The sequence below is a fragment of the Silurus meridionalis genome, chromosome 23 (assembly GCF_014805685.1).
Source record: "Silurus meridionalis isolate SWU-2019-XX chromosome 23, ASM1480568v1, whole genome shotgun sequence".
Lineage (NCBI taxonomy): Eukaryota > Metazoa > Chordata > Actinopteri > Siluriformes > Siluridae > Silurus > Silurus meridionalis.
This window is the reverse complement of record NC_060906.1, coordinates 20,630,344-20,647,814: the sequence shown is the minus strand read 5'-3', so window position 1 is coordinate 20,647,814 and position 17,471 is coordinate 20,630,344. Positions and strand designations below refer to the sequence as shown.

The 17,471-nt window shown below is 35.8% G+C and overlaps 1 protein-coding gene and 1 non-coding gene across 2 annotated transcripts in view; both read right to left on the bottom strand.

Moving 5' to 3' along the window:
* LOC124376703 (FK506-binding protein 5-like) overlaps nucleotides 1-17,471 on the bottom strand; it is a 33,886-nt gene that overhangs the window by 10,647 nt on the left and 5,768 nt on the right. Inside the window, exons 3-13 of the mRNA XM_046835918.1 lie at nucleotides 11,031-11,123; nucleotides 8,781-8,819; nucleotides 8,134-8,166; nucleotides 7,994-8,047; nucleotides 7,855-7,902; nucleotides 4,223-4,273; nucleotides 3,066-3,107; nucleotides 2,936-2,977; nucleotides 438-503; nucleotides 286-333; nucleotides 72-113 (exon numbers count right to left, since the gene is read on the bottom strand). Coding sequence (XP_046691874.1) covers nucleotides 72-113; nucleotides 286-333; nucleotides 438-503; nucleotides 2,936-2,977; nucleotides 3,066-3,107; nucleotides 4,223-4,273; nucleotides 7,855-7,902; nucleotides 7,994-8,047; nucleotides 8,134-8,166; nucleotides 8,781-8,819; nucleotides 11,031-11,123 — 558 coding nt within the window. The remainder of the gene's footprint in view (nucleotides 1-71; nucleotides 114-285; nucleotides 334-437; nucleotides 504-2,935; nucleotides 2,978-3,065; nucleotides 3,108-4,222; nucleotides 4,274-7,854; nucleotides 7,903-7,993; nucleotides 8,048-8,133; nucleotides 8,167-8,780; nucleotides 8,820-11,030; nucleotides 11,124-17,471) is intronic.
* Nucleotides 12,630-12,701, bottom strand: trnan-auu. Its single transcript has one exon. It is a non-coding gene; the product is annotated as a tRNA-Asn (tRNA).

Below are 17,471 nucleotides of genomic sequence, written 5' to 3'. Positions count from 1 at the left end.
TTCATCATAATTTACATCAAATAGAGCACCAATGTTTAGAGGTGATCAGACTCTAGAACATCAGAACATACCAGGTCCAGCTGGCTTGCTGAGTTTGGTCAGTTTTGGTACTTCTGCAGAAGATAGAGAACAATCAGATATGTAAAGGACAATGCACCAGGATGTGTACAGTATGTGTGTGTGTGCATGAATTATGTGTGTCTGTGCCTTGTCTACTAATAATGATGCTGTTGGTATTAACGTTTTCAGTGTGCAGTGTGTGTATATATATATATATATATATACCTCGTCTGTGAGGAATCAGTCTGAGCTTCTCTTTGGGACTCAAAAGGCCTGTAGTGTGTGTATGTGAAAAACAAAGGCTTATGAGTTATGATGTGAATATTATATAATGTATAGTAATAATTTTTATATTAAACGTTAACACCAGAACTTACCTTTTCTTTTCTGTGTTTTAACTTTCTCCTCGCTTGCCTTTACTTTCAGTACTTTTGAGATAATGGCTGGAGAGGAGATGTTTAGAATGTTAAAAGAAATCAGTAACGCTTTAACAAGGCACTGTTTTCAAATTATAAATGCATATCATGAAATATGATGGTATCCCAGAAATTGGATATTTCCCGACACAGCAATTTTGTCCATGTACGTCAAAGCAGAATAGATATACAGTAGGTGGTTATATTTGTATTGTTTGTATTCTCAATTCTGATTAGTCAGAAAGTCATTTGTCTATAAGGCATCCAACAGCTTTGAATGACCACTGGGTACAGGTTTCAATAAAAAAAAATTTATTTAGCATTTTTGGATTTTTGGATTGTGCTCCCCAAATTCTTTGGACTTTGCAACCAGAGGAGAAAACATGCTGGATGTTGTTTACACAAACATCCCGGGCACATACCGGGCGAAGCCCCGTCCCCACCTCGGGTACTCAGACCACGTCTCTGTTATGCTGATCCCAGCATACAGACCACTCAGCAGGAGTTCAAGATCAGCTCGAAAGCAGGTGAGAACCTGGTAAGCAGGTCCATGTTTGCTCCCAAGGGCTGCTTTAAAGGCACTGACTGGAACATGTTCAGGGAGGCTGCAAACAACGGAGATTTCATCAACTTGGAGGAGTAGCATTGATGACGTGACCATCTCCAAGAGCATCACCACACGTCTAACCAGAAGCCGTGGATGACCGCAAAGGTGCGTGCGCTGCTAAAGTCTAAAGACTGCGCCTTCAGAGCAGAGGACAAAACGGCCTTAAGAACAGCAAGGCACAAACTGTCCTGTGCCATCAAATGACAAGAGAATCCAAGGCCACCTCCAGGGCAGTGGAGACACCCGGAGCATGTGGCAGGGCATCCAAGCAATCACAAACTCCAAGACAACTTCACCTTCTTGTGATCATAACACCTCCCTTCCAGATGCGCTGAACGACTCCTACGCACGAGTTTGAGGTGCAGAACAACATGGCGGCAGGGAAGACCACCCCTCCTCCCAGCGACCAGGTGCTCTGTCTATCCATGGCTAAAGTGAAGAAAACTCTATCCACAAGCAAACACCATTGTGGACGACCCCAAACACCCCTCACACACACCAGGGAAACTCTTACCATCAGGAAAGCTCCTCAACACACAGAACTGAACTGGAACCCACACGCACACACTTAACTGTGTGTTACTGAACTGCTACAAATCTGAACTCAACACATACTCATACTCATTTCACACATCCATGACTTCAGCACCACCCATATTATATTCTTTTATTATTACACAACTGTTTACATGCTGCTTTTTACACATCCATTTGACTGCTGCTATGTTATGCACAACCATCTGCGTTTACATTTTGTGTTTATTTACAGGGTACACTCCTGTATCCAGTTCTCTCTCGCACACTGCACTGTAAATACACAGTAGGTTTACAGGCGGTGCTATTTTGTGTTTTTTCTATTTGTCCTACACTGTCCTGTGTTGTCTTGTCTTGCACTCTTTGCACTCGGTTTGCATACGATGCACTTTATGTGGCGAGGACACTTGCTTTAGTCCTCAGCTCAGAGTCCTGTTATGCAGCTCTATGTTGTTTTATGTTGTGTAATGTAGCACCAGGGTTCTGGAGGAACGTGGTATCAATTCACTGTGTACTGCGTCAGCTATATATGTTTGAAATGACATTAAGAGCTTCTTGACTTGACTTCTTCACTATATGGACAAAGGTATTTTTGACTTTTCCAGCCATATGTGATTCTCAACTGTTCCCAGTAAATTGGAGGCACACAATTGTGATGTCTTTTGATGAGGTGGCATTGAATCTTTGCCTCACTAGAAGACCAGAGCGGTACAGCTACTGTGCACAAAGCCAGCTCCATGAAAATTTGGTGTACATTGATTAAAGTGGAAGATCTTCTGCTCTAGAGCTCTGACCACAACCCTATTAAACATCTTTGGACGAACTGAAACTCTGACTGCTCCCAGGTCTCCTCACCTCACCTACATCTCTACCTGACTTCACTAACACCCTTATGGCTGAACACAAATCCCAAATGCACACCCTGAAATCTAGTGGAACATCTTCCCAGAAGAGTGGAGGTTATTATAATGAGACTGAATGTGGAATTGAGTGTGCTTAAAATAAATCTCTATAAAAAGATACAAATATGCAATTAGAAAAATCTAGATTAGCAAATTACTGTGGTATAACATGACGTGTCACTGTCACTAATTATGATTTTATAACAGCACACACAGTGTTTTATACTTTACAAATAATATGACCAGATTTCATCAATTTTGTTTCATCATCAGGAAAGTGAGCTGTTCACCTCATTTAGCCTGGTCTATTCAAAACAGCCAATTTCCATGTGTCATTAAATTTAATATCAAACGAATAAGCTTCTATTGCATATTCAGCCTGCTGGATTTCATTCAAATCTCTGTTTATTTCTTACCTTTTTTTGTAGGTGCTACTTTTCGCTTCTTAACAGGAAGATCTGAAATTTAAAAACCAGGAATTAGATTTAGGATTCATTCATTAATTTATATGAAAATAAGTAGACAATGCAGTCTGAATTTAATTACCTTTCCTTTTTGTGGCTTGCTTCGGTTTCTCTTGGTCAGCATCTGGATTTGTCACAAACAATATTGTGTAAATATAGAAACGTAACTGCCTGTAGGTGTAAATGATGTCTATAGTTAATCACTTAGTACATTTAAGTTTTCAGTAATCTAGGGTATTTATTAAATTGATAACTTTTGCCACATTACATAGGCTGTCACATGAGTGGGCTGGATTAATTTGTAGCTATGGATTTCTTTCTTTCTTTCTTTCTTTCTTTCTTTCTTTCTTTCTTTCTTTCTTTCTTTCTTTCTTTCTTTCTTTCTTTCTTTCTTTCTTTCTTTCTTACTTACTTACTTACTTACTTACACACTGAGTTCACATGTCGTTAATGTTTAATACATTCTGGCCACAATTTGATATATTCAAACCACAAGCAAAATATTTTGTGTCCACAATCTAATAATATCGAATTAGTAGATCACTGGCTAAGGCTCTGGCTTATTGATTGAAAGGCTCGGAGTCCCAGTATGACTAACCTGCCACTGTTGGGCCCCTTTCTGTTCTAAGGGGTGCCATGTCATGGCTGACTCTGCACTCTGACTCCAGCTTCCTAACAAGCTGGGATATGTAAAGAAAGAATTTCACTGTAATTCATTTTCTAATACTGCAATGAATTGTCTACCTCAAACTTCTGATTTGATTTAACTGTGGGGATGTCATATTTAATACATGGCCTCCAGGAGGAAAAAGTCACTTATGTTCATTCAGGCTAAAATTATATCCATGTAACAAGGTCACCAGCTCCAGTGCATCTATATGTGTCCTTTAAATATTAAAGAATCGTGTAATGTTATAAATCATCTCCATGCTAAGGTTCCCGTGGCCACAACACTCGTATTAATATGATGTCTCAATTACAGTAATAATGCCAAGTGAAGTATTTTATGTCCATGAAACAGATCTTGATTCATTTAAGTCATGGACTTAATATCTGAAAAAGAAAATATAGATATGGAAACATTTTCTAGCTGAACTGATTAGTATTTATGTAAAAAAAAAATACATGTAGTTAAATTCACAAACCATTTTATAATTTAGTCCAACATGATTTATTTTTTTTCTTATTACTTCCACAATACTGCGTAAAGGACATTCTGTTCTTTAATAATGGAAATACCTTGTCTTTGAAGTGTGACTGCATGAGTTGCTATTGCAGCAATCTGAACCTCTGAAGCGGGAAGAAAACATCGAAAATGGTCAAAATCTCAATGACATGTTGAGAATTTTCCAGATTAGACTTACAAATGAGACACAGTAAGTAGAGAGTCATATCAAGCTTGAGCAACACAATCGTGAATGGGACGACAGGAAAACATGACACCAGATGGTTTTATTTTATCTCGTGTTTTTTCATGCCTTTCATTGAAGCTAATGCATCATGAGAGCAGGAAAAGATGAAACATGACCTTGTAAATATCAAGCCCAAACACTGCAATGCACAACCTTCTCACAATATTCCATCCATTAGGAAAACTACAAAAGTGAGAGCACAGACTGGTAGCTTAGTGTCACAGCCATTAGCTTTGCTTTCCAGCCTGTTTGCAGAGTGAAACATAACATACAAAACATAACATACAAAAAAATGTAAAAAGGAAAACCCAAACAAATTCTAGTTTCACGTTTAATGATGAGTTTTCATCTCTCTAATTACTCTGGCACGGGAGCAGCGCTAATTACGCGCTAATCATTTCCTCAGACTAAAAATAGAGCCTGAATTACTTTCTACGCTATCAAATAACAATCCTAGTCACAACAATAATGAGCTTTTTTAGCTAAAATGGTAAATGGAGCAAAATATTATAAATTACAGTGGAACCCGGTTATGTCGATGTCCTAGGGGGTCGCCAAAAAGCATCGAGATAACCGATAATCGAGATAAACGAAAACCAAAATGGCGGCAATATATTAACGTGCTTGAAATTTCTTTATGTACATGATGTGCGTTAATAAATGAGAATGTGCATGCACGTGTTTTTGAAGGGGTTTTTACACAACAGCGTTGCCGCGATTTGTTTGATGAAGGCATGCTATAAAAATGTACATACAGTACATGTTTGTTAACTGTCAGGAATCCACCTGCCACGCCCCCTTCGGCCCCCTTCGGCGTGTCAGGTGCTTTCTCGGCCGCTTTCTCTGAAGCTCTCGGCTTCAATCGCGCACATATGGTGCTCGTTTAGCATCATCACCAGCTCCAATTTAAACTTCCACACTCTCACCATCCGTTATTGTTGGTATATGTTGGTTCACGGCGGTCGTTGTTATCGCTCATGCGTATCCCGGTACGTGCCTTCCCACCGGCACTCTCTCTATGGCTGCTCTTTTCTTCCCAAAGCGCATCGCGGATTCCCCCCGATCCTGCCGGTGTTCATTCCATGCTTTTGCTGCTCATCCCACGTTCTCCCGTGTGCTGTTCAGCGCCGCGCTTCTACTTTCGCCTCCCGTTCATCGCATAACATTTAACAACAAAAGGCATATGTGCACTAACTAACAGCAGAGATTCACCAGTATACAATACAACACCTGTAGCATCTGTAAGGATTGATTTTTCCGTCACTTTCGCGAGTTCTTCTGCGGCTGAACAGCGCCGATCAAAATAACTGATGTTAAATGGTTAATTTTTCCCCCCTTGTGCTCGAGATATTAGGGTTTGGCGACATAAAAGAATCGACATAACCGATAAAAAATGCTAAGACAAAGCGAGAATTTGGCGGTTCCACTTCAAAAACATCGACTTAATAGGGTTGTCGAGGTAACCGAGGTCGAGATAAGTGGGTTCCACTGTATACATAAAGTCACAAACAAATTCTATAAATAAAAATGAGGAAATTAAAATGAACTACCTTGAAATGACAAAACAACAAAAATACACAAATATGCCAGTTAGTATACAGTGGCTTGCAGAAGTATTTACCCCTGAAATGTAGTATATTTGTAGTGTTTGCGGCTAAAATCTTATTGGGATTTGAACTTTTTTATTTACACAATATTTTGAATGTTGGAAGCTGCCAAAAATAACTTTTATTGCTAAATTCCTCCTGGGGTCTGTGTATATTTAGATCACGCTTAGGCTGCAATTACAGCTGCAAAAAATCTGCATATTTATATTAAAATCATGTGGAAGTTTAGTTTCACAGATGTAAACTCTTTAACAGTTACATTTTTTAGATTACAGCTGTAACACCACTACATCATAATAATCACAAAATAAATACAAAAATCTTTCATCTACTCGTGATCATTAAAATCACTCAACAAGCCTTAAGCCCCACCCATTTAGCACATCATCACAATCGCAATCAGGAATTAATAAATAAATAATTTTCCAACAAACACTGTTTTAAAAGTTGTTGTTTTTTTTAAGAGAGATCCTTGCAGTGAAATGCTGCACAAATGTTTTTGTTCTAACACCATAGATTTTTCTTTGTATATAAATAATTTACGCGAAATGTTCGCATATATACACAGTGTTATTAATGTCAGGATTATGACTCTGAACTGCATTACCCATCAGCACTTGCATGTTACATGACATGACTGTCACTGATCCCTCACATCTGTTTCTTGTAATCCATAATTAGCGTTTGTAGACCTACACATGGTTTACTGCACTCTTAGTCTTTCTGTCGTTGATTCTAGCTGGTGTGCTTCATGTTTTCTGTTATTTAGATTTTTGTCTCCACTTCCTATTTTGAAATTTTAACATGACAGTTATAAAAGATCAAAACAAAATTATAAACTATTTTTATTCCTAAGAAGCTAATTAATGCTTTAATTATTCTATTCTATTTTCTATTCATGTCATGCTGTCAGGGATCCACCAGCTACACCTTCACTTGAACCACACATTCCTCCTAGCAGCTCCCCGTCCTACTAATCACACACACCTTCCAAAAATTTCAACGTTTGTCTCTTCAGTCCACACAGTACATAAGCACACACTTCCAAGCACTCCCTGTCCGTTCTACCGATTAGTCTGGAGAACATCACCGGACCTTATGACTACCATTCTTATGGACTATCTCGTTGAGGATCTACCCTGTGGATTTATCATATGAACTACTCTTTGCTGGTGTATCCTGTGTTCCCGTGTTTATAGCTGGTTTGGTTTTTCGACATTCCCTTCCTCATTAAACGCACCTCTGTTCTGTTGAACTTCGGCTTCTGCTCGTTCTTCCAGCCTGACACATGCACAGTAAAGAAAAGCATTTTGCTGCATAGTGAACTGTTTATGGTTGATAGGTGACAAAGTTGATTAATCAGACAAATAAATTAGAATTTGAAATTGGCATAAACTAATAATGACTAAATAACTTTGCATAAGAAAGTTAATTGTAAGTATATTTATGAATTAATTGCCAAAGATCTACTGTATTACACAATGCTGGAGAACACATTTATGGGTTTTTACAGCGAAGGGGGTGAAAACTAATGCAATTTTTTTCCATTTGTAAATAACGAAAGATTCACAATATATAATCCATGCTAACTTCCTGTTATAATAGCTATGATTTTATTTATCTCTGAAAAGCTGCTTTGAGACATTGTCCATTGTCCATTGAATTGAAATCTTTTGTAGCACAATAAAATATAAAAAGCTCAAATACTTAAGCAAGACACACACATTCACATGCATCAGCAAGAAGTGATCACTCAGGCTTTCTAGCTCAGTGGCTGCAGACACATGCATTAGTCATGTCAGTTGTGAAAATAAACGACCAACACTAACTGAAGTGAAACGGATTTTAATACCTCGCATGGGCGTCGGTGGTAATGGACTATCTGTGACTATATGATGCACTGCAAAAGTACATTGGTGACCGTGATTATACAGATCAGTCAAATGAAAACGCATGAGCTCTCGATTTGCTTGTGATGCTGGAGTACTCACCGTACCAACCGGGTGGAGCCGGGCAGTACACCGGAGTTGGGCGGCATGCTGGGACTGCAATGGGGTGTGAAAGAATTGCTCAACATTTCGTCCTCGTACACAGTTTTAACAATAGAAATACATGCGAATGAGAGACTTACGATCCTGTAGTGGGGCCACGACATCAGCTTCTTCTAAAATTATGACAGAAATGCATTATTATAAAGGTTTACTCCAATCTGTTTGTAGACAAAGGGACATGTGTGTGACCTAAATAGATTAAAAACCTTATACTACATCTTAAATTTGACTTGCAGCTAAGCTAAACATGCTCATTGTAAACGTCAAAGCCTAATAAAGTTATATATAGTAAAATGTCTGATAAAGCAGTATTTATACATACACTATATGGACAAAAGGGCTTTGTAAACATCCCATTTCACATTTAGTAGTGAAGCCAGTTAGTGATGTAGGTGAGGTGAGGAGGCCTGGGGTGCAGTCAGTGTTCACATTAAAGCTTAAAGCTTGTTTACTTGATGTCTAATAAATATTTCCACCCACTAACAAGTGCCATTATGAAGAGATAATCAGTGTTCTTCACTTCACCACCTCATAATGTTATGATGTCATAATGTTATGCCTGATCTGTGTATGATTGTATAGAACACAAGTTGTTTTATAGATTTTATATATTATTTTATTATAGGTGTCTGATTTGGTTCAACTGAAATGACATATACATTATACATAAAATATATAAAAATTATATCACAAAAATAAAAAAAAATCACAGAAAATAGCTCAATACCTTGCACAGATTCTTGTTGTGGATCCTTTTTCTGTTCCACTAAGAAGAAAAAGAAAAGACAATTACTATGAATTGACTGTGCTATTATTATTATTATTATTATTATTATTATTATTATTGTTGTTGTTGTTGTTGTTGTTGTTGTTGTTATTATTATTATTATTATTATTATTATTATTATTATTATTATTATTATTATTATTATTATTATTATTATTATTATTATTACTATTTTATTATTATTATTATTATTATTATTATTATTATTATTATTATTATTATTATTATTATTATTATTGTTATTATTATTATTATTATTATTGTTATTATTATTATTATTATTATTATTATTATTATTATTATTATTAATATTATTATTGTTATTGTTATTATTATTATTATTAATATTATTATTGTTGTTATTGTTATTATTAATATTATTATTGTTGTTATTGTTATTATTATTGACATTATTATTGTTATTATTGTTATTATTATTATTGTTATTATTGTTGTTATTATTGTTATTATTAATATTATTATTGTTGTTATAACATTTTCTGTGCCAGAGTACATTTTTTTTCATTTCTTTTATGCTCTAGATGAAAAGACTAATATGTGTCTACCTTATGTGCTATCTGTAAAAAAAAAAAAATGAATTCGAAATAATTAGCTTTAATTCCCCCCTGTTCACAAATCATTTTGGCACTATGTCTAAATTATAGATGCGTCTCTATTAAAAGCATAATGTAACATGCAACTTCAGGACAGGATTCATTATTCTAATGAATTATATACTCTGTGAATTTCAGATGAGACAATGCTAAAAAAAAAAAAAAAAACATGAGGGTATGAGGGGAGGTCTAATGATCCTACAGCAGGTGGCACTGTTGGACGTGTGTGTGTGTGTGTGTGTGTGTGTGTGTGTGTGTGTGTGTGTGTGTGTGTGTGTGTGTGTGTGTGTGCGTCACGTATCTGATAGATTGAGCCCTGTGTTAGAGCAGAATAGCAGCGTGTTGCTGTAAATTTAGGAAGGTTTTGGTAAAAATCCACAGTTAAAAATCATACATTTACTTTATTATATTCAGGCCAGATTGCAGTGAAGGCTGCATAAAGAAAACATAAGTCCCACACGTCTGGATGGTAGGTGTTAGTTAATTTTCCACCAGATGGCGTTTTAGAGTAGAAGATCATTTCTGTCCATGAGCTACTAAGAATCAACTTTGAGCTGAGGACGAATGTAAAGTTTTCGTAGACACACACACACACACACACACACACACACACACACACACACACAAAACCATTTTTTGTGTCTTTTAGTAAAAGAAAAAAGAAATAGACCTAAAAGAACAACCATATAGACCGAGCAGATAGAAAAAGAGAGAAAAAGATACAAATATTATCTATCTATCTATCTATCTATCTATCTATCTATCTATCTATCTATCTATCTATCTATCTATCTATCTATCTATCTATCTATCTATCTATCTATCTATCTATCTATCTATCTATCTATCTAAATGTCTGCCTGCCTGTCTGTCTGTCTGTCTGTCTGTCTGTCTGTCTGTCTATCTATCTATCTATCTATCTATCTATCTATCTATCTATCTATCTATCTATGTAATATAGCTGTCCTTGATTATGGATTGACATAGTCATGTGTGTTGCTAGCACAATCTAAGTACAGTGCAACATCAATGCACTGAAAAACAATTACAAATCAATGTACAGAAAGAATAATAAAAAAGTTAAATATTTAAATCTCTGCCACCAAGAGGCTTCTGTGTCCATCACAGATAAAGAAAACTTAAATCTGTTTATATCTATTTATTAAAAGCTTCATTCTTTGCATGTTTTTATTTACAAATTTACAAAATTTACAAATTGGGAGAAAACCAACAGTTCTATGTGAAATCAGACGTTGCGCACCCCCATTTATCAAAAATGGTATGATCCTCGATTCATAACACCTCTGTGAAGATTGGTAGTCGAATCAGACTTCTACTAACAAAGCATAGAATATTTGACAATTCGGGGGTCAATATAATTAATCAAACGATAAAACTACCAAACTACAAACTAATTCAACTCATAATAAATATAAAACAGAATACAGTGACCGGATCATCAGTCCCCAGTACAATCAAAACATCTTTCCATTGGTCGCTATTTGGTTACTTCTGTCCTTTAATGCATTATATTGGGACCATTTATTATGTAATCGTTACAGTTAATATTAGGTACCTTTTTCCTCCACGGGTTTAATGTCTTGTACTTGAGGCACAATGGGTTGTTCAGGCTGCATACACACACAGGTGGAAGATTCTTTTTCTTGATCTAAATGAGAACAAATGCAGAAAGAAAATCTTTAACTGAAGTGCAAAATGTAGCTGTGAATACACACACAGCATATAGGACACATTGAAGCGTTATGTCATGTAATAGTGTACAGTATACGTACTATGTATTTTATTGTATATGTTTATGTATAATTTCTCAAGCACTGCATCGGACAATATCCCATTTCAGCTTAATATTAACACCTTTATCATTCATTGCATACGGAATAGAAGGCGTGGGCATGTACAATACATTGTGTACTGTTTTATTCAACATACACTGCAGCAATTAAAAAAAGCATTTTACCTGCTTATATTGCCATGACCACTTACTCCATTTCAGCTCTAAACTCACCAGTTGCTCCCTCACCAGTGTCTATTTCTATTTCCTTTACGTTATTACATAATTCCTATACTTGATGACAAATGCAGCTTGTAATTATACCTAGAAAGAGCAGTTTCTCTCCTGCAGACCCTCCAGTGTAGGTATGCATTGTAACTGTTTTTAAACTCTATGAGTCTATGGAACTGTGGGACTTTTTCCCTTATATCCACCGCAACATATTAGGAACAGATGAATACATCATATTATGAAACAACAGGTCTACTTTTATTTGTGTACACTTACAATGAAGAAGATTTTCCGGATCTTGTAAACTGCACAAAACTATAATTTATCATCTTAGTATTTTATTTAACTATCACCCTTGCTCAAGGGCCGTGCAGTGGCAGCTTTTGGTGGCGCTGGGATTTGACCTTTTCGAACCAGAAGCCATTGTCGTAACCACTGAGCGACCACCTTCCTGGAAGTGCGATCAGGAGGCGCGTTCTGCTTTTTTCTCTACGTGGCATCTTCCATTTAAATCCCAACGTAAGCTGACTATAAAAGTAATAGCGTATTGGAATAAATGCGTTAATATGAACCTGGGATTTGTCTTACAGCCAGACTGTAAGCTGTCAGAACTACTTTCATTAAAAATGAATCACCATGTTCGGACCAGTCAGGCTGGAGAACAACTCAGCACAAAAAGCTGCTTTTGCAAAGCCACCAGCATTGTGCCTCACCACACAGACACACACCCCTCACACACTCTATTCATCCTCCTCCCATCTGGACCCAAAGGTACCAAATCATGCCAGTCCTCAAATCCAGATTGTGTAACAGTTTCTTCCCATAAAGCTATCAGCTTACTCCTTAGTAAAAGACTAGACTACTCCTTAGTAAGACACAAACTCACTTAAACACCTTTATTGCATTTTTTTTTGCACAAATAAATGCTGCGTAATCATTGCCAAATGTCTACAGTGTTGATTATTACATAGACAATATCATTTTAAATTCTTTCTTTCGGCTTCTCCCGTTAGGGGTCGCCACAGCGGACCATCCGCATGTTTGATTTGGCACATGTTTTAATGCTGGATGCTCTTCTTAATGCAACCCTCCCCATTTATCCGGGCTTGGGACCTGCACTAAGGCTTGTGCAACCCTAATGGCTGGGGTCGGTTCCCTGACCGGGGATCGAACCCGGGCCACAGCGGTAATTGCGCCGCATCCTAACTACTAGACCACCAGGGAACCTGGACAGTATAATTTTAAATATTAAATAAATTATTGTAAATTATTTCATATTTAAATATTAAAATATTTACAATAATTATTATATTTATATTAAATTATATAATATTATATTAACAATTTGACATTATATATATCAAATATATAATATTAAATAATTATTTGCAATCACATTGAGCTCTGTACTGGTCAGTGTTGGTATTTTATCATTGTTATTTTGGTGTATTTTTTCAGTGTTAAATGTGGTGTTATTGTAAGTAATTTGAAGCTCAGTGAATAAAATGGACTCCTGATTGGAAAGGGTTAAAATCACACCACCAACAAGCTGCCACTGCTGGGCCCTTGAGCAAGGCCCATAATCCACAACTGCTCAGCTGTAAAACTGAACTAACTGCAAGTCGCTCTGGAAAAGGGCGAGAAACTACACTTGCACTTTATGTGACGTATGTTTTAGTAAGTTCTGTGTTATTTTGTGTTGATTTATGTTGTTTTATAGACTGCCTTGGTCCTGGAGGAAAGTTGTATCATTTCATTGCGTACTCTACCAACTGTACATGGTGGAAATAACGATAACGCCACTTGACTTGACTTGAATTCGGCCTCATTTTGTTGTATTACATAATAGCATACTAGTAATAAATATGTTCCAAATAATAGCAGACAAAATGTTTTTTTCTATTCTTCCCCAGTCACATGCTGATAATAATCAAATCCCTTTCAATTTTATGAAACTGAAGCCACAGGTATCATAAATTGCACATGTGTCACAAAAAAGCCAAGGCAATCATTTTTTTTTTTTTCTTGCTTTTTCTTTTTTTTTTGTGCTCATACATCACACAACTGAAATCAATTCCAAAAAGTGGATGTTAGTCACAGCACAAATGCGACGGCTTTATTAAAGGTCCAGATTGCTTAAATTTGTCATTGCTAATGCGACACTTTTTGATCGAATACGGTCCCATGAGAAACGAGTCCGGGATTGTTATAACGAGGAAGATTTACGACTGTAAAATAGATAACAGGAGATGAATGGGGGTCATTTGATTACTTGATCTTTGAATATAGATTTCCATATCTGTATTCATTTGTAATAATAATAATCCGATGTGCGGCGGCTGTTTACAAGCGTGGAGAATTTGTGAAGAGATTTAATTTGGCTATTGCAATACCATTTCTGATATATTTCAGTCTGGAGGCACAATATTGGATTTGCATTATTGAAACCAACATGTTCAGTCTTGCTTTCTCTCAGTGACATTTGACTTTTTATAGTTTGAATTGAGAAAAAACAAAAATTGGCTCACCATCTCAAATCAGTACTTTTGAAACATATGTTTGTGGAGTTTTTGGTAAGAATATACTACTATTTAAAAAATTACTTTTATTAATATTACATATAATTTAATGCTTGTATAATGTTTAGGTTACATATTGGTGATATGGCCGATGTTATCCGAAGGTCAGGGTCAGAACTGTCTATTAAGATTTATTGCACTGATCTGAATTCACATTAGGAAATTAATTGAAGTAGGTGTGTGTTTAATTAAGTTTAAAAGTAGCTCTTTCTTAAGTAGTAAGTCATTAACACACAAAGAATTTAGTCTTTGTAGTTGTCGTCTAATATGGTTCCTTAATTGTTTCCTTAGTGGCATTAATAGTGTTTAAGAAAGAAATAAAACCCTTGGGGGTTTGTTGTTATTGGAAAATAACCAACAATGGAGATATGTAATGTGGCCTGACATGTAGTGGAGCTACAAACACTACTCTGATGTCAGTTCTTTCAATAACAACATGTAATGAAGAGAATTAATAATCAAGACTTAAATAAATACAGTAAATATACTGCTGAATATATCTACTGAATATAGTCGCATTTCGTTGAACATATTAATGGGTGATATTAATGTCATTATGCATTAATTTAAAGTATTTTTACAGTAGATAGATAGATCGATAGATAGATCGATAGATCGATAGATCAATAGATCGATAGGTAGATAGATAGATAGATAGATAGATAGATAGATAGATAGATAGATAGATAGATAGATAGATAGATAGATAGATAGATAGATAAATCAAAAAATATTTCTCTGCTTTGAAGACATTTATGTGAGTTACAAAATATCGGTACTGGAGACTCCTTCCATAAAAGTTAAATAAAAAACAGTAACTCCTAAAATATTAATATAAGCAGTTCACAATTGAGCAGTGCTGTGATTAAAAACATATCAGTGACAACAGAACCCTATAAATTTTACTCAAATAATAAAATGAACAGTACTTGTATCAAGACTACAATACCAAATACTACATTCTTTCGTCCTTGTCCTCTCTTGCCTCTGTTTTGGACTCGTCTGATATAAAACAGCGGGGAAAAAATCACACGAAACAACATTAAGCACTGTGTGATTTATTTACATTTTAATGAAAAAAAAAAAATCCTTATTTCATGTTCAGTGTTTTTTGATCAATGTTATTCAAGGCTACTGATTCAAACAGCCTTTTAAAAGTGTTTTATTTCAAAGTGTTTTATTCCCAACCAAAATGATCAAAAATGGTTTTGCTCAAGGAAGGAAGGAAGGAAGGAGGGAAGGAAGGAGGGAAGGAAGGAGGGAAGGAAGAAAGAAAGAAAGAAAGAAAGAAAGAAAGAAAGAAAGAAAGAAGGAAAGAAACAGCCCAAACAGAGCCTGTGTGGTTATGTTTGAAGTCTCCTCTAGTAAAATGGCAATCGGTAGAAGATACATTTCTGGGTGTAATTTTCCAGGAAGCACAAAATTACAAAAAGGGACAATTTATCGACACTGAAGTAAAATTGACCAAAGAGAAATCTTTTGATGAAAGTTGTATTGAAAGGTAACTACTGCAAATCGTAGGAAATTTGGCAGATAGGACCTTTGGCAGGAAAGAGAATACAGTCGGAAATCAATCAGAGAAATAGAATGTTGTGAATTTTACTTTTCATTAAAGCATCATTGTGAGGTATATGTTAACGAAAGCCAGTTTTGACTAAGATGGGCTGTAACGTGGATATGAAGTTTGAATGGATGGATGGCTGGATGGATGGATGAATGGATGGATGGAAGGATGAATGTAGGGATGAATGTAGGGATGAATGGATGGATGAATGGATGGATGGATGGATGGATGGATGGATGGATGGATAAATGCATGGATAAATGGATGGATGGACAGATGAAAGGATGAATGGTTAAGTTATGGATGGATGGATGGATGGATGGATGGATGGAAGGATAAATGTAGGGATGAATGGATGGATAAATAAATGGATGGATGGATGGATGGATGCATGGATAAATGGATGGATGGACAGATGAGAGGATGAATGGTTGAGGTATGTATGTATGTATGCATGTATGTATGTAGGTATGTATGGATGGAAGGATGAATGTAGGGATGAATGGATAGATGAATAAACAGATGTATGGATGTATGAATGGATGGATGGATGGATAGATGGACGGATAAATAAATGGATGCATGGATAAATGAATGGATGGACAGATGAAAGGATGAATGGTTGAGGTATGTATGTATGTATGTATGTATGTATGTATGTATGTATGTATTTATGGATGGATGTATGGATGTATGGATGTATGGATGGATGGATGGAAGGATGGATGGATGGATGGATGGATGGATGGATGGATGAACAGAAGGACAGAAGGAGAAGCTAATATTATGCAGTTGTACCAAATTATAGTTCAATAGACAAACTCAATTCCTGAAACACACAGAAATGATGCCTATCAAAAGAACTATTCACTGTACTTTAACTTACTTAAATATTTAACAGCTTAATATTGAAATGCAAATGCAGGCCATTGAATGATAACGGAGATGATGCTAGCCCTGATAAACACTACTGTTATCTATAAACCTGCAAGTAAATAATGAAACACTTTAGGCATATTATCATTGGAATGTCATCAATGACAAATCCATAAATAACATCACACACTGGAATGTTTAATTAATTTAATCCTACTTTTAATATTATCTGTAAACCTCAGCCATTTCATTTCTTTCATGCTTTGTCCTGGTATTGAGAAACTGCAAAGAATTGACCATGTTTAGAAGAATAAAGTTACATCTTTACATTTTACTGTGGCAAAGCGCTGACAACCCCTCCAAAAAAAATAAATAAATGAATAAATAAAAGAAAATCGTACCCTATACCAGTTGCATAAAGAGTAATGCATGGAAACAAGAGCGTCACGATAAACATGCAGCTGCTGTACTAGAAAATGAATCAGTGCCCATTCCAGACTCCAGCGTTGATTAGTGTTGCCATGTTATTCTAAATAGTTTATAGATCAAGACATTTTAAGCGAGAATAATGAATAAAACATGACAGACCCATGATTCGATTAAATGAATGAACCTTTACTAGGGGAAGGGAGAGGAGGTGTGCAGGAGCAAAGGCATTTACATTTTGCATATTCATAGCAGCTGTTGTTCCTGAGGGTAAATGTGTAGGCACATTTGTGCCTTTTATGTTGTGTGATGATTTTGAAAACCAGTTCAGGGTGACTAATGCTTTAGCACTGTAACAAATTGCCAACAACTACAGTTTATAGAGTCATTAAAAAACGATTACTTGTACTATCTTTGATCTAAAAAGCTTGGAATATATATATATATATATATATATATATATATATATATATATATATATATATATATATATATTGGTTTTTTTGAGTTCTGGCTTTAAAAGGAGCAATGTTGTAAATTTCTGAACAC